This window comes from Hippichthys cyanospilos, chromosome 7 (assembly GCF_059441005.1).
Source record: "Hippichthys cyanospilos isolate Australia breed blue-spotted pipefish chromosome 7, RoL_Hcya_1.0, whole genome shotgun sequence".
In the NCBI taxonomy this organism is placed as follows: Eukaryota; Metazoa; Chordata; class Actinopteri; order Syngnathiformes; family Syngnathidae; genus Hippichthys; species Hippichthys cyanospilos.
The window spans coordinates 19045116-19070090 of NC_142375.1; the positions used below are offsets into that span (position 1 = coordinate 19045116).

Below are 24975 nucleotides of genomic sequence, written 5' to 3' on the forward strand. Positions count from 1 at the left end.
TCTATCTATCTATCTATCTATATCTAGCTAGCTAGCTAGCTAGCTAACTAGCTAGCTATCTCTACACACACAGAATCACACGCACACCTACACACACGGACGTGATGCATAAAAAAATGCATTTAGGTTGACACCTGTGAAAAAAATACTACAGCCCTCAGTGGAAAAATGATGGATGGACGCTTTCCCGCTGCACCCCTGATTAGCCTGTTTCTTTTCGCGGTCACTTATGAGTCGTTCCATATTTTAATACTGAAGTGAGTGTGAGGATGATGACGGCAGACAGATGAAGGTGATGTTAAAGGTGGCTACGCTCCGAGAGGATTTTGAGGAAGAGAAAGGAGGACGAGGGGAAATGAGATTGATGTTTTCTTCTTGGGGTTGACATGACGGCATTAATTAATGGATGAGCATAGAAGATGTTGGAGCGCTTACCTCCACAGAGGCCACACACACACACACACACACACACACACACCTACACACACCCACACCCCGAGAGTGACGAACACATGGATGGGCCTTGTGAGAGTTGAACCAATAACCCACTGGTAATTAGTCTGTCTCCTCAGCCGCCAGCGTCTGTTAGCCTCCGTGACCCCATGATAGCGAGCTAACGAGAATGTCACTCTGGCGCACGCGCCACATCCCTAATTTACCGTCCCTTTTTTTTTTCATAGGCGAAAACAAGGAACCACTCCAATTGACATGTAACCTCTTCGCTCGCGATCGTTCCGCGAAATGCGTAGCAAGTCCCCGCCCTCCCGCTCACTCTCCTGCCCTGCAATTGTATTAATATAGCATAAGTATCGTTTATAAATACATCACACAAGTGCTTATTAATATACAATGGGCCTTACCTGCAAGCGTTCCCTCACAGCGGCTTTAATGAGGTGTGGTGGGTGAAATATGCATGTGACGTGATTTATTATTAGTGACTCATTTGCGACATGTTTTCATATGAAAAAAAGATTCAAAGAAATGTCGAATTAAATAAGCTTAACCCTTTTGATGTATATTTGACTTAGTGCTATATTATATCACGTTAAGTTTGATTCCCTAAGAATTTCCATTCTGGATGAGATGGCCTGTCGAAGTCGCGAGCCGATCGCAGGGTACATAGAAAAAATGTATTAACGTTTACAATTAGATTTGGATAATTTTAGCTCCATGCAGGAAACTTAGAAACAATATTTGAACGAAGAACGTTAGAATGTATTGCTAACCACGAGTAATGACAAATATTAGTTATTGAGAGGAATATCGGCGTTGAATGCTAATTTACCATTAGCATGTCAATGGGATTTTACATTAACTTTAGCATTAGCACTGCTGATGTTTTGAAATGAAAAAAAATATTGCATTTAAAAATGTAGAGTGTAATGAAAAGAATCACTCTTTATTTTGTGTTTAGTCTTTAAAAGGATATTTATTTTGCACTTTTCAGCAGTAAAATGTTGTAATTACATAACTAGATAATGAACTTGGATTTCATGAACATGAACAAAAGACCAAATAAATGATGTTTTTTCTTTTATTGTATAACTCTTTCAAATCCAAGCCTCCCTTTTTGGTAATTAACACATTAACCGCCACCCCAATAAACATTGATCTTGGACGTCTATAGCCGTCATTGGCAGCGAATGAGCTAAATGTTCTTCTGTGAAATGACAGTATTATTTATTCATTGCAAGTGCCTTTTTATTCTTCGATATATGCCAATGACGTAGAGCCAGAGGTAGAACAATGAACTCATTTAAAAAAACGGTACTTTGACGTCTATATCCGTCAATGGCAGTGAATGAGTTAAGAATGAGTGGCGTCCACTTACATGACTTCCAGGCGTGCTGAGCGGGAATCGTTGCCGGCCCGTGAGGTCACCGTGCAGGTATAATCCCCGATATCACCTGACCAAGTCTGGCCAATGGTGAGGGAGCCTTGACGAACAGAGACACGCCCCCCGCCGGTGGTAAGGATGGGCGCGCCGCCTCGCTCCCACTTGTAGCTGCAACGGGGTGGACCCGGTACGCATACCCACAATTATTTATACGACTCCTCCATAGAGAACGAACTTCACTCCAACTAAGTTTCGGTACCTGATATTGACTCTGGGGTCATGTGTAGCGTTGCAGGCCAAAAAAGCCGTGGTGCCTTTGATCACACGCAGGTCGGACGGGGGCACGGAGATGATGGTGCGGCCTGGAAAATAACATTCTGATTAGACCTGGGAGACAAAACAATAGTCTAATAGAATAGTCGTCAAACTTTACACAAATGACAAAGTAATAATCACGCAAGATATGCTGAACAAAACAGAGCAAATTAAGGCAACATTAGGCAAGAATTAAAATGTCAGAAGAACAAGAAGAGGATAAACAAGCTCCAAACTGTTTGAGTTGGACTCAAAATTATTCTAATTAATTTTGGCCTTAATAGATTTGTTTCTGGTAGAAATGAAAAACACTGGCTCTTCTGTAAATCTGATGTATCAAAATTTAGACCTCATTGGATGTTCTCATCAAATCTTAATTTTCTTACAAAATTTGGCCCACATTGGAAATCTAAACACTGCAATGACATTTTTGGGGGCATAATTATGACTACATTTAATGGGCTAAATACTGTTTATGGGTCAACCCTTAAAGGACTATTTTTGGATGGACTTGCATCACAATGGATAAGAGAAAGACAAATTATCATTGACAACTTTTGGACTAAATTTGCATTGTGTGGGATATAAATTTTCAGTTTTCGACAACTATTTATGAAATAAATCAAGCCTAAGACTGACCAACGGATTTTCACCGAAAATCCAACATTCAGAAGACATCTGCTGCTGGGCTGTAGATTTTTGTTATCTATATTATATATTTACTGTGCTTACCGTATTTTCCGCACTATAAGGCGCACCTAAAAGCCTTAATTTTTTTAAAAAATTATATATGGATCAATATTGAGATTGGGATTCATAGATGGCGAATGAATTGATAAAGTAAGGCTTACTTTGTGTGTTTACAGTTGAACAAGGTTGCTCATATTGACATTTCGTTATTATGCTATTGAGAGTTTAGAGTTATTATTTGAGTTATTATTGTTATTACTTTATGTATTACTATATTGTGATTGAAAAAGTTGTAAAATATGTCATTAATTGAGGGTGCGTCTTATAATCCGGTGCGCCTTATATATGGAAAAAGTTTTAAAATGTGTCATTAATTGAGGGTTATTATTGTTATTACTTTATGTATTACTGTATTGTGATTGAAAAAGTTGTAAAATATGTCATTAATTGAGGGTGCACCTTATAATCCGGTGCGCCTTATATATGGAAAAAGTTTTGAAATGTGTCATTAATTGAGGGTTATTATTGTTATTACTTTATGTATTACTATATTGTGATTGAAAAAGTTGTAAAATATGTCATTAATTGAGGGTGCGCCTTATAATCCGGTGCGCCTTATATATGGAAAAGGTTTTAAAATGTGTCATTAATTGAGGGTGTGCCTTATAATCTGGTGCGCCTTATATATGGAAAAGGTTTTAAAATGTCATTAATTGAGGGTGAGCCTTATAAACTGGTGCGCCTTATAGTGCGGATAATGTTTGTTGCCCGAGTTAGCGTGTAATGCATTGAAAAAAAAAACGTTTTTTTTTTTTTTGTAGTTTGTAAGCATCTACTTTGAGGACAAAAAAGACACAAAAGTGACAAATGTCCGAGGCTTCAATTCAACGTGTTAACCATGCCGCTGTGTTATTCCAAAGGCGTACGCAAGACTGCTCCTGACTGGCGAAGAATCAATTAGTCACCATTTAAGGTAGGAACTAGCGGAGCACAACGGTACAAGCGCGTGCTTTATCTCCTCGAAACAGACACCTCCCGCGCTTGTCAAAGTCTGAAAAGTGCTGAGCGCAACGTTTCAATTCCACGCAGACGTTGGAGGGCATCCGCTAGGACGTCGGCGGCTCATTCGCTGCGGACGTCCACGATTTAGATGAATCACCCTGCGAAGAAGCACCGACGGCGAGCATCCCGCAGACCTAATCGAATCCAGCGGTATTTAATGTGAAGCTGGCAGAATAAATGTAAAAATGAGGCGATCGATACATTTAGCGGCCGCTCCGTCGTCCTCCTGCTCGGCCAATCACATGATTTATTCGCCATCGCATCCGCCCGTGACATCGATCGGCAATCGCGCGGCTGTTTGCTATGCTGAGCTAATGCCACCCGACAGCGACGGCTTAATTAGTGTTCCGCGTCTACGGCGGATACATATTGAAGGATTTCGCGTCGTTGCTCCTCCGCCAAGGACGTCACGCCCCTCCAAGTTTGTTTTGTTAAAAAAAAAAAAAAGATTCTACTTATATGTATTTCCATCAAACTTTGTCAAGGCCGATGGAAGAAACCATTTCTCTCCTGTATCAATAAAGCATGAAACTGTGAAAGCGATCCACATGACGGTTGCTTGGCAGAGGTTGGCGTTCTACAAAGCACCTTCTTTGTTACCTCTGCCAAGAAGGAGACACTTTCATCAGTTTTCTGGTTTGAAGAAATATAACAAAACCGGTTGAAGAGAAGGTCTTATATTTAAAGTCTGAACATCAGCAGAGAAATTCCCAACAACCCTCGTGTCGATGAAATGACTTACTCCAGACAGTGAGCGCGGCCGTGGCATTGATTGACCTCTCCGAGTTGGAAGCGATGCAGGTGTATTCTCCCGAATCCTGGAAGCTGACGGGCTGAACCTGGAGGCTGCCCGACTGCAAGAGTGTGAACCTGGGAATCTTCACGGACCCGCTTGCTAACACCCATGATCCTACAGCAACGGGAACAATAAAATTGGCTTAGAGCAGTATACACAGCATATTTATATATATATATGTATATATGTGTATATATCTGGCTGCAGTCACAACTGTCTGCTTTGCATTGATGTGGTACGCTAAACTCCTTCTTTCAAAGAATGCTTATCACTTTTTTTTTTAATCAAGGGTGGCATAGAGACATTTTTTAACAGTTAAATTTACCATTCAACAGTCCAACACAACTGTCTGCTTTGTATTGATGTGGTAGGCTAAACTCCTTCTTTCAAAGAATCCTTATCACTTTTTTTTAATCAAGGGTGGCATAGAGACATTTTTTTAACAGTTAAATTTACCATTCAACAGTTCAACACAACTGTCTGCTTTGCATTGATGTGGTAGGCTAAACTCCTTCTTTCAAAAAAATGCTTATCACTTTTTTTTTTTTTTTTTTTAATCAAGGGTGGCATAGAGAATTTTTTTTTTTAAGTTGAATTTACCATTTAACAGTCCAACACTTTCATGTTCACGGTTTTCCTTTTGGTGTAGAGTATATTAGTCCTTTGTATGTTAAGGACATGTAAAGAAATTGACAATAAAATTGACTTTTCTGCTCTTTACCTTTCTTCCAGGTGATGGCAGGTTTTGGGGCGCCACTCGTCTGGCATATAAACAAGGCAGCGTTCCCTTCAGTTACGGTTCTGTCGGATGGGCGCCCGGTGAATGTGGGTGGCGCATCTGAAACGCAGCAAGAAAGCAAAGTTTTAAGCAAGGAAAACATGGGAGAAAATTTGACGATAATGCAGATAGGCGCGCTGGAGGAAGTCATGGCGAATGACTCTCAGACATTCGCTGCTGACGAAAACCCGCAGAGGAAGCGAAAGCGGGTCCCAATTCGGACATGAGAAATCAAAGCAAGACCTTGTTACCGGTGCGGATCTAGTCGTGGAGGGGTGAGAAGGAGTAACAGTGGGCAAAAAAGATTGAAGACTCACTGGAGACCAGGAGTTGGGCGTGAGCTTGCGTCTCTCCGGCGGCGTTGCGGGCAAAGCACTGGAATATCCCGCCGTCGCCCGGCTGTACTCGACGCACCGTCAGCCCCGTTGCGCCCGTGACCTTGTAGCGAGGGTTGGCGAGCTTGGAGAGAGGCACGCCGTCTTTGTACCATTCCATTCTGGGCGGAGGCACACCTGTGTGTGCGTCAAGACACAAAGAGGAGCTCAAAAGCCTGGCGGAATGTTTCATTTTATTTTTTTTAATTTTTTTTTTAAATGACAGCTGGGCCAAGAAAATGTAGATGGAGTTTTAAAGAAAGTTAAAATATCACTTTTTTTATGCATTTTTTTCCATTAAATTTCGAAGACATATGTTTACGTTTGCTTTATTTTATTTTTGCTCCAGATATTAAATCCCTAGTACAGTATTTATTTAAATCTTTTTCATTCTTTTTTTTTTTCAAGTGAGAGTCTAAAAATGTCTGGTACGAAAGTTGTAATTTGTATATAAATAGTCAATTTTTCAAGTAGTTCAAGTACTAAATGACTCAATTACATGAAAGAGTAATTAGTTAAAAAAAAGATTAAATTAGTACTTATGACCTGAAGTACTTGATTACTTTAGCACTTGATTTAGCAATTTATTATTTTATTGCCAAAACAGTCATGCTTACTTTTAGTGCCTAAAGTAATTAATTACTTTAGTATTTAAATGCCTTAAGGAATTGATTCCTTTAATTATTACTTACTTAAGACAAAGAATTGACAAAAAGTGTTGATATATTTAACACATTCAATCTCAAAGACATATTTTTTATGAATTTGAGTCCAGACTTTCCCTCAACATATAAATATTACTTTTCAACTTTTTTTTAAGTGTTTGCTAAAGGATTTTCTAAAAGTGGCTACTGAATAAAGACTAAGTTAACAAAGTAACGAATTATTTGAGTCCTAAGTAAGTACTTAATTTATTTGGTTTGGTTGTCAGCTGCCAACCACTTGAAAAAAAAAAAAAAACATAACCAAGGGCTTTGGATTGAATGAATTGAAACGTACAAATACGTTACTGGGATTGAAAGACTTAAAAATCTATGACAAAATAAATCTAATTAGAATGTATTCACTTGAGGACTATCTGACTCCAAATTAAAGCGCATTACAGTAATTCAGCTACGATGTAATAAAAGCATGACTGTTTCTAAATGCTGATGAGAAAAGAGAGACTTTATCTGAGCTAGCTGCCTAAGACGAAAAAAAGCTGGATTTAACAGCAGCACCAATTTGCTGGTCCAATTTAAAAATCACTGTCCAATTTAAAAGCCAAGTTTGAGACTGTTGGCTTTAGATAACGTGACAGGGGGCCCATGTCAACAGAGTAGGATGAACAAAGGCCACTGGGACCAAACACCATTTCTGTTTTCTTTTCACTGAATTTCAAGAAGTTTTGTGCCAGGACAATAGTGGCCTTAATGAGAAAGTGTCTTTTTTACTCAGCGGGACTCTTTTACTCAGCTGTCATTGACAAAGCAGTGAAAGAAAATAACGCGATTTCTAAAATGAAAACTTGGCGTGGCAACTACAATGGAAACAGGAGGGGCCCCAAACTTGAACCTTGTGGAACGCCATGAGCTCCCCCCAAAATAAATAAATAAAAACAGGTGGAAAATTCCCCTTAATTCATTGCCATATTGATCAAAATTAATCATGTTTGGACTAGTGCAGGTCCACAGAGAATATAACTGAAGAAAACTGAGGTGGAAGTCAACCTTAGTTTTGTCTTTTTAGTCTTTTAAAAAAAAATGGAAAAAAATCCACGTGTCTTATAATGCACGTTTAAGACTAAACTCTTAAATGTGACCTTGCCGACAGTTGATAAAGTGCAGCAAGGTGTCCTTAATTGAAATAGAACAGAAAGAATTCAACAACATGGAAGACCGTTCAATGCCAATTAAATATTTCGTTTCATTTCTTCGGTTGTAATGAGTTTAATCTTGAAGACAAGAGGATTTAGAACACAGTAGAGCAGAGCTTCCCTAATAATGTACTAAGGTTAAAACAATCATACAAAAATGTTTTAATTTCAAAATATCCCGTCTTTACTATTTTGTCATTTGAATTTTTAAAATCAATCCTATTTGTCAAACAACACGCTGATCCGTGTTTTGGCAACTATACAGATGGTCAGATTTGCTTTACAGGGAACCTCGCATGATCATATTTGTAACTGTCAATATTGAAGCAGAAACAAAAAATATTTATAACCAGCTCTGGAGTACTTTTCACATCGTAAAAAATACGCATGTGCTCCGCGTATATCTTTGACCTATGTTCCACACGCGCAAACACCACAGACTCATCTCATCCAATTGGGACACAATTAAACAATATTTGACCTCTCCGAGCTGTGCAAACTCTCCGCAGCTCCTCCAATCTGTTTCCTTGCTCTCTCCGCCTATTAATATGTATGGGGACATAATGAGCGCTAATAATATATTGATTGCAGCCTCTGTCTGGGTGGTGGGGGCAGCTGAAAAACACTTTGAATAAATTATAGCTGCAAATATCTACAGTATGAGCGCCAACCTACCTGACTCGCATGTCAAATGTGACGGGCGCAAGGCTAATGCCATTAGCATAGTCTCTACACGCTCATTTGTAGTGAGTGCGCGCCAGTGTGAGGATGCGGTTAGAATTTCGGATTTTCGCCCCCCGTCCGTCCGTGTCAAACTTTTTGCGAAAACACACAAGTGCGGTATTTTTGGTCCCTCTGTGCCTGTCGTTCCGACTCCGAGGCTCCATCGCTCCGCTCTGCCCTCACCCCGAGGCGCTTAGCCTATTTAATTACGCCGACGCAGTGTCAAGGAGGAACGTCAAACTTGCTCACCGCTGCATGTGACAGAAGCAAGGATTTTTTTTTTTTTTAATAAATCACCATGTCCACTCCAAGACATTGAATTATCTTTGTGTAATCCACTTTCTAGCAGCTGTCATGAACAATGGGCTTTGGTGTCCCTGTTTTCATCTGCTCCTATTGCTAAATGCAGTTTGGATGTTGAGAAAACACGCAATGAGGGACATTGTGATGATGTTTGTAACGCTGAACCAAGAGGGTCCAAACTTTTTCCACTGTGAACCACATACAGAAAATTTGAAAGACCTTTTTACGTATTAAACACGGTCAAATCAATCAATCAATCAATCAATTAGATGTTGTCCATATAACATAATAATCAGATAAAAATGTGGCGCCAAGGCTTTCTGTTAATGAAAATGCTTCTAGTGCTTTTTTTTTTTAAAAAAAACATTGCAGGCCAAGCGAAAAAGTCACTTTTAAAAATATGCCGTGGGCCACTAAAATGAAGAAGGTGGGCCACAAATGGGCCCCTGGCCGTAGTTTGAACACCTCCACCACTCTCTCTCTTTTTTTTTTTTTTTTTAATAAGAAAAAATACCCCCACTTACAATAAAGAAATAGCTAAACAAAATCTAATTGACAATTCCTTGGTAAATTTTAATGGTATTAGACTAATTGTGTCAAAATTTTGTTGTTTAATAGCAACTACTGATGCTAATGTTAGCATGCCAATGGCATATTCCATACATGTTAGAATTAACTCTCTCTCTCTCTGCAGATGTCCACAAACATTTTTCTCCTTAAAAGATTATTTAGAAATTGTACAAAATTTGAAAATAGCAAACTGCCCCAAATACAAGCTAATTTTCTTAGTTATTTCTCTACTAATAAACCAAAAGGGATACGAAAGCAATCGATAATTACATCACACACATGTGCCTTTGCTTAACAATGAATTATATATGTTAAAAGATAAATAATTAAAGAAATAAAGAAAAAAACTTTAATCAGACAGCAACTCGATTAAAAATCTGATCCCGGTTAAGAGAATGAGCTGATTTGCATAAATACAAATATGCAGCATACCTGTGGCCAAGCAGGGAATATCCACATTTTTGTCGATTGGAGCAGTGATTTTCGACTGGGGCGTAGTGGACAGAGAAGGTGGTTCTGGACAGAAAATGTGAAATATGATTAATTAACACTTTTCCAATGTACTTCCACACACACAAATATATATATATATATATATATATATATATATATATATATATATATATAGCACAAAATTACAATAATATTTTTGTCTTGTGGCCCTATCATAATCCTCCTTGTGTGTGCTTTTCCGTCTTACCTAAACTCCACAATACCAGGAAGAGGCGTGATACATTTCCGTTTGAATATGTTAGACAGAAAAATACATGAAAAAGTCCTCTTCAATTGCGCAGAATCTGAGCGACGCCCAAAGAAAGTGTATGTTTATGATGGCGTACAGGGAACTTGCAGCTTCTACATTTATTCTATTTGACTATGGCGTCTTTTAAGCCGTGCTTTGTGCTTTTTCTTTCAAGCGCATGCGGCCTGTCTCATATATTTATTGAACGCAGTTGGAGTTGTGTGTGATTTTTGACTGGGGAAGTGTGCCGCGGAAAACAACATCTTCATGGAAAAAAAAAAACAGAAAAACATATATAACGAGTCAAAAAGCGCTGCGACCCCTTGAGTCAGGTGAGAGTCACGGAGCGAGACGCTTGCGAAAGGAATTTTGGACTTGTTTTGCTAGTTTGGCTTCGGAGACGCTCCTGCCAGCGTCCCACTTGTGTGGCAGTAAAACAGCGGGAAAACAACAAGAGATCTATTGTTGTTGGCGGCGCCAACACAACACGCCAGCTCCCCGTGTCATACATATTCCGATTAGTGGGCAGAATAGAAACGCGACTGAATAATGAAGACCTTTGAGGCGCAGGCACGCGCACGGCCCCTCCACGCGCATGCATTTCTGTACAGAAATTAATTTCACTGCATTCGCGAGGTCTATTGAGTCCATATAAGAAACAGGGCATTATTATTCATCAGTGATGCCAAGCAGGCCTTAAAGGGGGAAAATATATACCGAGATTTCTTGTCATATTTGTTAGATCAGTCATTACGGCTTGACGTCAGTACGTAATGAACGCCATCTGTGAAAAATAAATTGTGTTTGCTTTGCCTGGGTTTCCATCAACATCATCATTTTTTCAAGTAAGGTGAAATGTTCTGAGTTCTTGAGTGACCGACACCGAGACATTTTCATGTTATAGCGCATGTGCGCCCTAATTTTCATATCGGCGCCAGGCTGTCAGAGCGTCAGCGAGAATCTCTCGGAAGAGTGACAATTTGATGGCAGAATGTCGGTCTAAATTTACATCTGCGCAGAGCACGTCTATATACCGATGCAGTTGGCTTCATGCGATTTTGGTGTGTTTGATCCAGGCGTAGGCAGACTGTTTCTGACGTCCGGGGTCATGTGATTTGAAACGCAGTTTGTTTATAAATATAAGAACCCTGACATCACCCCGACATGACTATTTGATTTTTTTAAGTCATTTAACCCATACTAGATGTCAGGTTATTCATTTAACCGAAATGAGTGCTCATGAACCCTAAAAATTGGGATGTTTTGAACAAAACCCCCACAAATGAACCATAAACGTTATAAATCAAATTTTTAACTCATATTGGGTTATTTTTGACCCAGCTGTTATGTTAAGGCTCTAGAATACAACTCACACTGCATTAAAAGCGATTGAAAGGATCCACGTTGATTGGCAATGATTGAAGTTGGTTGTGACCACACCCACAACGGCGCAGACAATCAAAAGTGTATCCGTAATTAATTTCTTTAGGTTTTTAAGTACTAAATTAATTGATTACTTTAAGGAAGTACTCATCAGTAATCATTATGTTAGATATCAAAGTACATAAAGTATGTACTGTAATTATTATTTTAGGAATGGATTATTGGCGGTACTAAAATTAAGGAAGTACTCATCAGTAATCATTATGTTAGATAGCAAAGTACGTAAAGTATGCACCGTAATTATTATTTTAGGAATGCATTATTGGCGGTACTAAAATTAAGGAAGTACTCATCAGTAATCAATATGTTAGATATCAAAGTATAAAAAGTATGCACCGTAATTATTATTTTAGGAATGCATTATTGGCGGTACTAAAATTAAGGAAGTACTCATCAGTAATCAATATGTTAGATATCAAAGTATAAAAAGTATGCACTATAATTATTATTTTAGGAATGGATTATTGGCGGTACTAAAATTAAGGAAGTCCTCATCAGTAATCATTATGTTAGATATCAAAGTATAAAAAGTATGCACTATAATTATTATTTTAGGAATGGATTATTGGAGGTACTAAAATTAAGGAAGTACTCATCAGTAATCATTATGTTAGATAGCAAAGTATAAAAAGTATGCACCGTAATTATTATTTTAAGAATGGATTATTGGAGGTACTAAAATTAAGGAAGTACTCATCAGTAATCATTATGTTAGATAGCAAAGTACATAAAGTATGCACCGTAATTATTATTTTAGGAATGGATTATTGGCGGTACTAAAATTAAGGAATTACTCATCAGTAATCATTATGTTAGATATCAAAGTATAAAAAGTATGCACTATAGATTTTATTTTAGGAATGGCTTATTGGAGGTACTAAAATTAAGGAAGTACTCATCAGTAATCATTATGTTAGATATCAAAGTACATAAAGTATGAACTGTAATTATTATTTTAGGAATGGATTATTGGAGGTACTAAAATTACTAAAGGAACTGAAATGATTGAGTACTTTGGGTAATCTACTGTGAAAATAATCAATTATTTTAGTTAAGTATTTGTATTCAAACATAAAATTGTATATAAACAAAGGTTAAAAGCTATTATTTCCCCTCATATATAAGGTTAATTTTTTTCAAAGCATCTTTAATTTGATTTCCATCCTTTAGTCATGTACCAAGGCCACTGTTTTGTTTTTTTTGTTGTTTTTCCATGTCTGACTTTTCTTTGGCCACGATAAAAGCCGAGCTAGCAACCTGAATTCAGGTCAGTCTTGGTCCTACACAATCGTAGCATTTGTTATGAGTGTGCACTCTGTCACACAAGTGAAATAAGAACCCAGATGGTGATTTTCCGGTTCAGATGTGAAAAATCAGAACGCGTGTACTCCGCACTATCAGGTGTTATCAAACCACGGACTGTATACGCCAATGATGGGGTGCACCGGGTATGAAAAAGGCCGGCGCGCTCCGGCGGGTCCTTTGTGACTAGTGAGAATTCTATCGGCGTCGCTAGTTTGCGCTCTTTGCGTTAAGGCGCCCCCACGCTCCGACAATCACAGTAGATCAAAAAAAGAGGCTGACATGCGGGGAGGAGGGAGCGCTTCATCAATCAAGTGTTCCCTGCCAGGCCGGATTGTTTTCTATTTACACACAAATATCCAGGACAGCCAGCGTTTGCGACCAGAACGCCTGCGCAACTGACTGTTTTTTTTTTCCTCCTCTTTTCCTCCCCGGACTGATTTGGGACCCGGAAAGTGGAGAATAAACTAATTTAGCTAGCAGAAAAACAGGCTTGTGTGTCTGTGGTGTCATTTTCGCATTGCTTTTAAAGTGTGAATTTCACACACACACACACGCGCCAATTTAGCATTTGTGGATCCGCTATATTGATGGACAAGAGATTTAGTTGGAGTTGTCCCACGGTGGACATTTTATACCCTCACTGTGCACATTTGCAATTTCCAGGGATGTGCTACTATTTGATTTATTATACTCTTATATTCCTGGGGGAAATTCACTCTTCATCGCGTTGTAATTTTTTACAGTTGATCAAGTTCGGCGGCGTGGTAGTCACAAGCGAACACACATTACACACAAATATGTTTGAGATTGTTGATGTGCATGATGACACTGGACATCTCAGAATTAAGTCACAAGCATGTTTTACCTTTACTTAAGATTTTTAAGGGATTTCACAGTGTAGAATGCAAAATGCAACTAGGGCCCAACATATATGCAATATGCAATTTTGCACTCCATTTGCATTGCATCTTTAAAACAAGAGGAGCAAAAAAATATCAAAATTGTTTCATGAGGCATTCATTGTTTCAAATCAATCATTTTTCAACACATCGTTTTGATGTAGATTTATACTTATTTTATGCTACGTGCCCATATTTCAGTTTAAATTGGATGTGTTCAATCAGAAAATATTCATGTATATGTTAATTATTGAGTAAAACTCAATTGTCTACTAGACAATAAAAACATGAAAAAACTGACTTAATATGATACATCTATCCATCCGTTTTGTACTAAGCTTACGTGGAATACTAAGTTTTTTTTGCCACCGGCATTTTTCCCGCTTTACGGCATCAACAACAGTGACAAAATTCAAACTTGGCGGTCAGTATACGTGCGTATGACTGTGCGAGCGGTTCTCAAACGTCACTATATGCCTCACTGCATACCTCCCTAAGATGCTGGCCTGTTATTGGTCAGTGTCACCGCGCCACTAAGATGCTGATCTGCTATTGGTCGGCGTCACGATGACACTAAGATGCCGATATGCTAAAGACTTAATCTTGTGAATTTATTGTGCATTTTAGTGCTTAGTTCAAATTTAAATTGGTTAGCCATGGGTCCCAAGATTGCTAGTGATGTTAAAGATAGAAGTAAGAAGATGATTTATATGGAAAAAAAGCTGGATATAATCAAGAAATACGAAAAAGGCTAAGCTAGGCTAGGCTACACTCGCTAGGGAATTTGGCCGTGACTGGCTCAAGGTAAATAACATTTCCTTTTTCCTTTATATCTTTTTTATTTCTGATGTTATTTAATTATATACATGTATATTATATATAAGTAGTACTTACTATACTATTCAGATTTTTATCTAATTTGATATAAAAGTCTGATGTTTTTACCTGAGGTTTTTCATGAGCTAATTACCTTTGGTGTCTATCAGCCGCCAAACGACGATTTAGCCTTAAGATCCCATCTTCGAAACTGATTCATTTTGTATGGTGGGGGTCCGCTGTACTGTATTTGTCCCCTTATAATATTAGCGTGCAGAGTTTTAGTATTCTGCTACAATGATGACACTCACCCACATACTAACATCTTTTTTTTTGTAGTAGGCATCCATCCAAATACAGAATTTAGCATATTTTTCATAGTAAAGATTATGATGAGAGCTAGCCTTCAAACTGGGCACACTTCTGGTTTAGACTCAAAATTCTTGTTAATTCTCATTCTTTTTCGTTTTCTTTCGATTCACTTACCAATCACAGTGAGGTGCGCTGTGGCCTCGCTAGCTTTGGCGGTGCTGTTGCCTAGCAGCGCTTCACATATATACAGGCCGCCATCAGAAGAGGCCGTGGCGGGAATCACTAGTCGACGCCCACTGGCCAAGTGACGCCCATCGCGTTTCCACGCTACCAGCAGGCTTTCCACATCTCTGAGGTGGACGAAATGAAAGAGAAGAGAATGAAGAGAAGAAACTAGACCAGGTATGAGAAAACTACGGCCAGGGGGCCATAAATAGGGCCTTAAACTTTTTATTCCGGCCCGCCAATTTTGAAGAAATTATTAATCCGGACGGGATTGATAATATTTATATTCTGAAGGATAGCGGAAATATCAGTGCTTTAAAATAGTAACTGTTAGCTATTTTAAAAAGTAGGAAGAGTCATTTCAATGTATCTTGAGTAAGTAATGAATGATGACATTTTGCATGTCGGAGGAGTTACGACTTCTCCGCATGAGGCAGTTAGAGATCGGAGGACTTTCATCTCAATATTCTTATATTTTCAAGAGGAGGAGTCTATTCATAAAAGTGGGTTTTTCTTTTTATATTACTGTACGATGCACTGCTAGTGAAAAAACAACAGTTTTCAAATTTGTATTGAAAAACATCAATCCATTACTTAATTCATTTAGACAGCATTGCCGCGATTAGTTGGTGGGTGCTTAAATATTCATGACTTTGCGCTAAATTGCCTTAATGACGAGGATAAACGGTACTAATCTAAATCAATAAGGTTAAACGTTTATGGGGATAAGTGCTATGCATAATGAATGAATGAACGTTTTCATTGTTGAAATAATCAGGAAGGGTCCCTTGTAATGCCACTTGCCGTCGACTGAAAATGACATCACGGTTGTTCGGGTAACGGCGGTCAAGAATCAATTGATTGGTCATGTGACATTTGCAAGCGCTTTTGCACTGGGATGTCATTTTCAGCATGTAGCACAATGCCTACCCCCTGAGATACACATGATATAAATAAACATTTATGTACATTTTATGAATAAACGATACATATTTACACACCAAAATTTAAGCTAATATTATTTAGGATGGCTGAATTCCAATACTGAACCGATACCCGGTCTTATTTCAAAGTATCGAAACTCGCAATGACGAGCGATACAAGTATCACATGCTGTTTTGAACCCATTTTATGAACATGAAAGAAACAGAAAATTGCCAGTAACATCAATTACATTTTAAGGGAACATGCTACATTGGATTATAAAGTTCTGCCTTTAAGATTATGTCTTTTTTTGGAGGAATCAAAAGTATTACGCTTGTACTGGTACAATGCTAGAAGTGCTAGACTCATCGAAAAACAATCAGAACAGTTTTAATGTATTACATTAAAAACATCTCCAAATGAGACGCTATGCCCTATCGAAGTACATATATTTTTTCAGACGTTCGGAAGCTTTAACTGGATGAAGTGATAAGACAAAAATTAAAAAACGAGTCGAATGGAATATATTTCCGTGTTCTCTCCCTCCTACCTTGATATTTCTAATTGAATAAACCGGAGACATCATAATCTGTCAGTTTCAGTAATATTCCTGTGCGTGAACAAGGATGGACTCGGACGTTGCTTCAGTCTGCTCGCTTCTTTTATTGAAAATAATACAACCTCAGCTGCAGTTAGCTGCAACACACGTCTGCGCTCTAGCTCGTTCCGTGACGGTAATTATTGCAAGTAAGAATCCGGCCGATATAAAAATGCATTAAAACTCGGCTTATGTTACTGATGGATGAATCTTCCTTGAATGATTTTGAATAAAAACAAACGCAAACTTTAAGTTACCATTTAAAGGAGGCGCCTATACTTCTGGGCCTTCATTTATTTGGGGAAAAAAAAGTGTGTCTTATATTTGGGGAATTACGATACATGCTATTAAATGAGTGTGAGGGAATTCCCATTTGCATGACACCGGCTCTCTCATGAACTGACCCTCATATAAACAAGTTTCCAGCAGCTCCGCACCATTGGCCTCCATGCGCAACATCCATCAGTGAGCGTGTTGATTTATTCTGCGCATCTTGACAAAAGCGCTGCCGAGACAAGCGCGAGCCAGACAGACAGCGGCTCAATAAGCCAATCCGGCAAAAATCCTCTACAAACACTCAAGAGCGCTTTGGGAGCGTGTGCAGCTTATCACCTGTTGATTTCAACACAGTCAGCCGGTATCTGAACGCTGATGAAATACGCTTTTTAAAAGCTGGGTCAAGCCACATAAAAGGTCTTTGCCTGCTGTTATTTTGCCACTGGACATTCTGGAGTGTTAGATATTAACAGAACATGGGCTCACTGGAAGACTAATAGGAACGTTAAATGTGCAGTGTTGGAAAAGTGTGTTAGACCAACACTTTTTGTCTACCGTTGTGCTAAAATGTTATGCTTGAAAACAAACGCTTAAAAGATAGCTAAAGTTTACCCAAACATGTTTAAACACAAATGCCTTGGTAGGCTTTTATTTTGAAGTTGTTCCTGGCGGTGTGTAACAACTTGACTAGTCTTTCTACGACAACTTTAGCTTCTGAATCCCGATAGAAACAACACAGAGATCTGAAATCACATTCAATCGCTAATTCAGGGCGCTAACAAACAAATGGATTACACTGACTAGCTAGCGATGCTCGAGTGAGAGCGCTACACAGTCAGGTTACTTTTCAATGACGGAGTTGCAGTTGCAGTTCCTACTGATCACTTTTTACAAACCATGTTGAGTAAATGTGCTTTTTCATCCGACAAGTTCCTCTCATTGAGGAATGTGTTTGAAAAAACAACAAAAGCAATACTTAGGTATTTTCGACACATAACCGAGGTTCTTGCAAACTAGCGGTAAATATCTTTTTTTTTCTCATCAAAAATGAACTTTATAAACCGCGCAAAGTGGAAATTTGCCCAATCCTCCAGTTTTGTGGTTGCAGTACCTTTTAAAAACCGGAGAATTGCTTTTTCTTGCCAAAGACGCAGAACTGGTGACGTCAGAGGCGGGAATTCTTTCTGATCGGACACGTCAGAGGCGGAAGTTCTTTCTGATTGGACAGAATTTGGCGACATACCTACCGAATTTGGCATGCTCGTAAGTGAATGAAACCGCACTGTGCTGGATTTGTATTGAGGCGGTTTCTTGAAATAATCAAACAGCAACGACGAGGGGGAGACTATGCAGATTTAAATAAACCGGTTACATGTAGACAAGGCCTCAACGTATACTCGTGTGTTGCGTTTGTTTCTCGGGAATTGTAATATCCTGTGGTCATTTTGATTTGGGCTCATGTGTAACTATTCAAATTTTCAGAAACTTTTTTTGTGTTCGTTCCTGCTAACTAAAAATATCTTATGATCTGCCATCGAAAATAGCAATATTATACTTTTACACTTTTTTAACCCAAACACGTCAAAACATTCTAACAAAAATTCATATGAACGTCACTTTTAATGGACATAATGATTATAAACAAGTTAAATGAAAAACTTGTAATGAAAAACTACAATCAACATTTAACTTTTAAATGGGTCAGTATGTCCTACAACATAACAGGAAGATTAGCAATGTACAATACATGTTTTCTAATAGGAGAACTCTTATATTGCATCCTGTTTAATTTTGCAGCTGGTCAGTAAACAGTAAAATATATCCTATGATATAATATTATACTGCATCATATCATATTGTACGGTACTGTATCTATAGCAAACCATATTGTACTGTAACTAATATTTTATTTGATCTTATCAGACCATATATGTATCATACTGTACCATCTACTGTATCACACTGTATCGTATCATATCATATTATATCAGTGAATAGAAAAAGCAAATATTCAGTATACCTGGTATTAGCGATGCATTCTAGGGTGGCCTTGGACCCTGCCAACACTGTTGTGTCCTTAGGTCCAATCACAATGTTCGCAGCATCGACTTCTGATTCCGAATCTGCCATAGAAAGATGATAGTGGTTCACAAAGGCATCAAAGAATACAGAAAAATATTCATTTGAGTAGTTCAACTCGAAAAGCTAAAATCACAGACAATATACAACAATAAACTAAAAATAAATTTCCTATTTCTCAATTAAAACAATTTAATTTAATACAAATGTATATGTATTACACATGTTGGATTGAGCAACTGAAATGGAGTTCGCATGACATTTGAATTGATGTTTTTTGTGGAAAAACTGCACAAATGTGTTGATCCAGAATGCAGGATATGCCACAACAAAGGAATTATTAAGGACGTGTCTTGCTTTTTACTTTTTACCCGAAACAAAAACTGTCCAAGCAAACAAACAACAGTAGTCAAGCGTCGTTGTTCACTAACAACTTTTATTGTTTTTACATTCTACACTGTTATTATTCCTGGCATATTTTTTTTAAACCGTCTTCTATCGATCACCGTAAAACACATTATTGCTGCTTTTCTTCGGATGGGAATCAACTACTCGCAGATTTTGTGCGTGTGTATGTGTGCGGGTGGAAGGGTCACCATATTTCTATTTCTATATTCCGGGTTCCCCCTCCCCCACTCTTCAGGGTAGTAATGATGAATTGCAGCACGGATTACAAAGCACATGTGTTACTATGATAACATGAAAAATAGTACAGCGGTGTGCCTAAAGAGTGATTTATGTCCCCACTGGTAAAATATATGGTGGCAGGAGTAAGAGATTATGATGATGATGTGTGTGTGTCTGAGAAGGAGTGAGAGAGAAGATGATTTATGACCCAAATGGCCTCTCGTAATAATAATAAAAAAAAAAAAGACTCAATAGGATTCTTATCACAGCTTGAAAGTGTATAATATGCTCAGCAGAATTAGTCTGAAAAGAATCGGAGCCTACACGCACGCATATAACACGTATGAACGTCACAGGATTGGCCGCGGCGCCGCGTCGTTATGAATATGCAGATTTGCAATCAGTCAGAAGTAGGAAGTACAAATTAAAGAGGCCAACTGTGACAGGAGTTGGATGGGGATGTGAGCGTCAGAACGCGAGGGATTGTGGGGGTTTAGCGGGGGAGGGGGGGTGAGGGGGGGTTAGGGAGCCAACGCGGATGGAGGTGAAGAGCGCCTTTCATCTCCCCTTTGAAGCGAAGGACCAAAAAGGTGGTAATTGACTCCCCGCTCTTTATTCCACCTCCTTCTTTCGGAGACGCTCACGAGAGCCAAAGACACATCTTGCTGTCACAGGGAATACGACATGTGGGTGTAATAATGCAGGCAAACGACTACACACACGCGCACAAATTCACGTTCACGTATACTTAAACATGCCAGCGCCTTGTCACCGACACCCACTTCTGCTCTAACTTAAGAGTAGCTACAGGTTGAGTCACTAATGGAGAAGATAAAAGTAGAACACGAAGCTCACAACTTTGGCTTCCGTGGAGAAATGAAAAGTGCGTGAAATTCATCTGCACTCAAACTCCCATTATCACAAATTTAAAACAATATTTTGGTCAATATTGAAATCGCGATTATTCGTCGTGTTTGGTCAAACACGTCGATTTATTGCCGTTCTTTTAAACAAGCCGTTGTTAAACAAGGCTTACAAATTATAATACTTACAAAATAATAATAATAAACTAAAATGAATAAATCAAGTAAGTAATAATTTAAAGAAATTCACCCAAGACATGACAAAAACTTTGCACGTAGGGCAACACAGCTAACACACTTGCTGAGTGCAAATCGATGGAAAAAATGAAGCCTATTTAGAACCACGCACAATATTTACTTTTATGCAAATTTTTATCAATTAGCAGTCAAAATGTAATTTTGGGTCATTTCTTACTGAATGTATTCCAATTTTAGGTCTCAATTGACAGCTAGCACTTTATACATCAATAATCAGGTGAGAAACTCAACAACATTTCACAATGGTAAATTATATTAGGGTGAGAAAAGCAAACGTGGGAAACACTGCCCCCAGGTGGTAGAAAGAAAATGTCCTTGATTTGACATGTAAAGCCGTCTTTTTAAATGTTAATATCGCAGAGGAACAGCCTAAATAATCATGGCGGCCAACATAGTGATCGCCATTAAAATTGGATGAATTGTGCAGCCCTACATGGTAGTGTGATAAACAAGCTATGTTGAGCAATCACCTTTGGGAGAAATTTCAGCTCCCTATGCTTTACCTTTGATATAAAATGCCATTGAATGCCTGTTGTTTCTGCAGAAACATCTCTGTCGAAAGTCCGTACTGTCCTCAGTAACTCAAAACTAATCTCGCCGACATAGGCCTGCTTTTGTGAAAACACCTCATCTCATATATTTTTTTCCAACATGTTTCAGGCTGTGTATTACGTCTGACTGGACTAAAAAAAAAAAAATCATCTGGGAGGAGGCAGTCCTGCAAAAAAGTAGGACCAAATATTGGGGATGGAGAACTATGACGCGATTGAGGATAAAAAGATAAAAAACGAGACATGTGGACACCCTATAAGTACGTACATGATGTGGCAAAAAGAACAAAAAAAAATCATTAAATATTATGCGCACGCAGTGAGCTATCAGCTAAGAAAAGTGTCTCAAATTAATTTCTTTGTTGGAACTTTTGTGCAATTTTTAAGTCATATTTTCCCGGCGCGCACTCTCTTTTCATATTGTGAAATTTTTTAGGTTGGGCCGTGTAAGCGGATATCTTCATTACACACACATATTGAACCGTGTCATTGTGCAAAGGCCAACGTGTCGTACAAGGTGTCGTAATTCCAAAAAAGAAAAATGGAACCGGCCCCGTGGCAGGTGAGCGAGATGGAGGGTGGTCATTAAGAAGGGGTCAGACAAGCGGACACGGGCGGCCGTGTTAAACGTTGACAGTGGCCCCGAGTTAAGGCGGGAAAGGTGGCAGGCGGCCTGTTAGCTCGGACCGGGGGAGTCAGACGGGATCCCGAGGGAAAGCGAAAGGAGGTGAATAAAAGGGCTCGGCCGAGGCAGACAGAGCGTGTCGAGCGAAGTATTGCAGATGGCCGCCGTCTCGCCGGAGTGAAAAATGGTGAAAGCGGAGGAGAAGCAAAATGCCATATGGATGTGTGATCTTCCCTCCTGTCTCCTCTCTCTAACAGCCTCTCCCTCAGGGGAAATATTATTTCATCTCGTCGGGAGCGCTCATTCGCCGAACGTTCCTTTTGACGTGGTTGAAACGTTTTCCAGTTCATTTTACGCGAGCAAAAGTTATTTTGCTTTTAATTCTGCATGCGTGCGCAGGCTGCGGCAGCTCGAAAGGCTCCCTGCAAAGACGCGACAAGGAGAGTCCAGAAGTTTCATCAAAATATATTGGATTGCTCTTTAAGCGAATGAGAAACGCCATGTGGTCGGCCGCCGTCCCGCGAAAGCATAACAGCCTTATAAAAACACCCAACCTTTGATAAAAAACACCAGAGAGACTAAACTTGCCAGGCGAGGGCTCGCTAGCTAGCGCTAGCGTTGAATGCAAATTACTTCACGGCCTCTTCGGGTGCATGGCTTCGTATAGAAAGAGCCTGACTTCAAAAACGGGGCTTGAAGATGCTTTTTGACACTCCCAGGTTAATCCTTGTGGCATTATGTTACAAATTATGGACATTTCTTGGATTTTTTTATGATATCATAAAAGAATCAATGAGGAAAAACACACGAGGGAGCTGAAATTTCCAGTAGATCATTAAAATATGTCAAATTTAAAAATGCAATGTTTCTGACATTTTTATGTGATTGCAGCTGGACGTACAGGATTTTCTGTACAAAAATAATCATTGTCCAAATTTTGGACCATAGAAAAGCATTATAATTACAATTTTTGCTATGCATTTTAAAAGGATTAATTCAAATGATTTTCCTGCGATTTTTGCAACATTCCATTGAGTGGCGGTCAAACTATGTCAGGAAACAGAAATTTTTTTTTTTAATTGTGTTTCACCTCCAGACAGTAGGTGGCGGTGGAGACCAGTTAATGGCTCTGCCTTTAGAAGCATTGACAAAATTAGGAAAAAAAATGCCATCTGAATCGTTTGCAATTTGATGTGAAATGCATTTGATGCAAAGCTCAAAGGATTGTTGAAATTCCGCCACACAAGGGTTAAAAAGAACCTCGTAACTGCCTTGGGATATTAGCTACCCCAATGCCAACACACAATGAAATACGCCATAGACTGGCTAATGAAATTAGAATCGATGTTACGATAGCTCTTAACTTTTAAAGAACTTAAAGCTAGAACATAATTGGTAGCAATATAGCATGCAAAAATACTCGGATTCTTTATCCTCTGTTAAAAATACTAACATTTTTTTTTTTGGTATTTCACTGCTATATGATTTGAGATTTCTGTGTTTATGGAACAAATTTGTGTGTCGTGACACCGCTATTACATTAATAAGAATCATTATTTAAAATAATATATAAAAATTAGGTAGGATTCTTTCTGGCAAGGATTTTCCTGAATTTAATGAATATATAAATGAGTTTAACTTTTGATTGAACTATTATTGGACATTCTTATTCACCGAGATGCACTTAAGATAAGACTTAACATTTTGAGCCGAGTTAACATATTCTTAGCAGAACCGAGATAGCAAAACATATCACTTTAATCCTCAAGGGTTTATGGAAAAGATTTGAAAGTTCTTCTTTATAAATCATTGAATGATTTAGCTCTTGAATATATTAATGGAATGCTTATGGAATATAAACTCAGTAGATCTCTGAGGTCTACAGACTTTAGTCAATTAGCGGAGAACAGAGCTGAAAGTAAACACAGTGAAGCAGCATGCAGTGGTTATGCTGCACGTAAATTGATGAAGAGTTTTTTCACATCTTTTTCTTGTATTGTACGTTCCTTTTGAAACATTGGTGATTTACATTTGATTTCAGAAAATCACATCTTGTGCACAATGTGGGACTGGGTATGTGCAATTTGGCACCAAAGCGGCAGTGACGCATTGTTGCAATGGTACAATGCTGTCATCAGTGCAATCGCTGCTGATTGACAGCTAAAGTGTGTGTGAGATTTGTATGAATATGAGCGTGCACGTCTCAGTGCGTCTTATGCGTGCGCTCTATATTCGGTTAGTGGTACAAAAATCCCAAATTAAATCAAGGATGGGAAGTAAAAAAAAAAATGGGCGAGTAAAATGACTGGGAAGATTTAAGACGGAGGAGAGAGAGCGAGTGAGAGCGAACGAGAGAGAGGGCCCGAGAGAGAGAGAGATGAAAGGTGATCCCTTCCAGATTAAAGTGTAATCCCGCTTTGAATGGATTCTCTTGGATTACAGCTTGTTCTCCTATTAAATCTGTCACTCACTAAACACGCCCTGTCGAGTGGAGGGAGTAAGTCAGTGTGTTTGTGTTTTAAGCCTTTTTTAACAAAACTCGGCAAGGATCTCCAGAGCAGAGGGATCCGTCTCAAATTGTCTTTGCCGATTGAAATAAATGGAAATGCCATTAATCCGTTCCAGCCTTTTTTGAAGTCTTATTTATGTCAGTGATAGACAGTGACAGGAAACAAAAATTAAGTGGGAAACTCATGCAACAAGACACTATTTTGTGTTTGATTTTAAATTTATATTTAATTTAATTTAATTTAATTAACCCTTGTGCAGTATTTTGACCATTTTGGGTCATTTTCTCCGGACGTGAGATGGTCATGCCATGTAGAAATTTGTGTGTGTGTGTGTGTGTATATATATATATATATATATATATATATATATATATATATACAGTATATATATATATATATATATATATATATATATATATATATATATATATATATATATATACAGTATATATATATATATATATATATATATATATATATATATATATATATATATATATATATATATATATATATATATATATATAGGGGTGGGAGAGTTGGAATCAGTTGTATTTTGCAGTTTTTGTACCACATTATTTTCATTAAAAGAAGCAAGCAGACCGGACCAACGTCTGAA

The 24975-nt window shown here is 38.4% G+C and overlaps 1 protein-coding gene across 1 annotated transcript in view; it reads right to left on the reverse strand.

Annotated features, from left to right (window-relative positions):
- The window catches only part of sdk1b (sidekick cell adhesion molecule 1b), a 276164-nt gene that overhangs the window by 89020 nt on the left and 162169 nt on the right, over nt 1-24975 (reverse strand). The window contains exons 6-13 of the mRNA XM_088419820.1: nt 18864-18966; nt 14995-15170; nt 9736-9819; nt 5796-5990; nt 5422-5538; nt 4647-4814; nt 2097-2199; nt 1832-2005 (exon numbers count right to left, since the gene is read on the reverse strand). Of these exons, the coding sequence (XP_088275946.1) occupies nt 1832-2005; nt 2097-2199; nt 4647-4814; nt 5422-5538; nt 5796-5990; nt 9736-9819; nt 14995-15170; nt 18864-18966 (1120 nt within the window). The remainder of the gene's footprint in view (nt 1-1831; nt 2006-2096; nt 2200-4646; nt 4815-5421; nt 5539-5795; nt 5991-9735; nt 9820-14994; nt 15171-18863; nt 18967-24975) is intronic.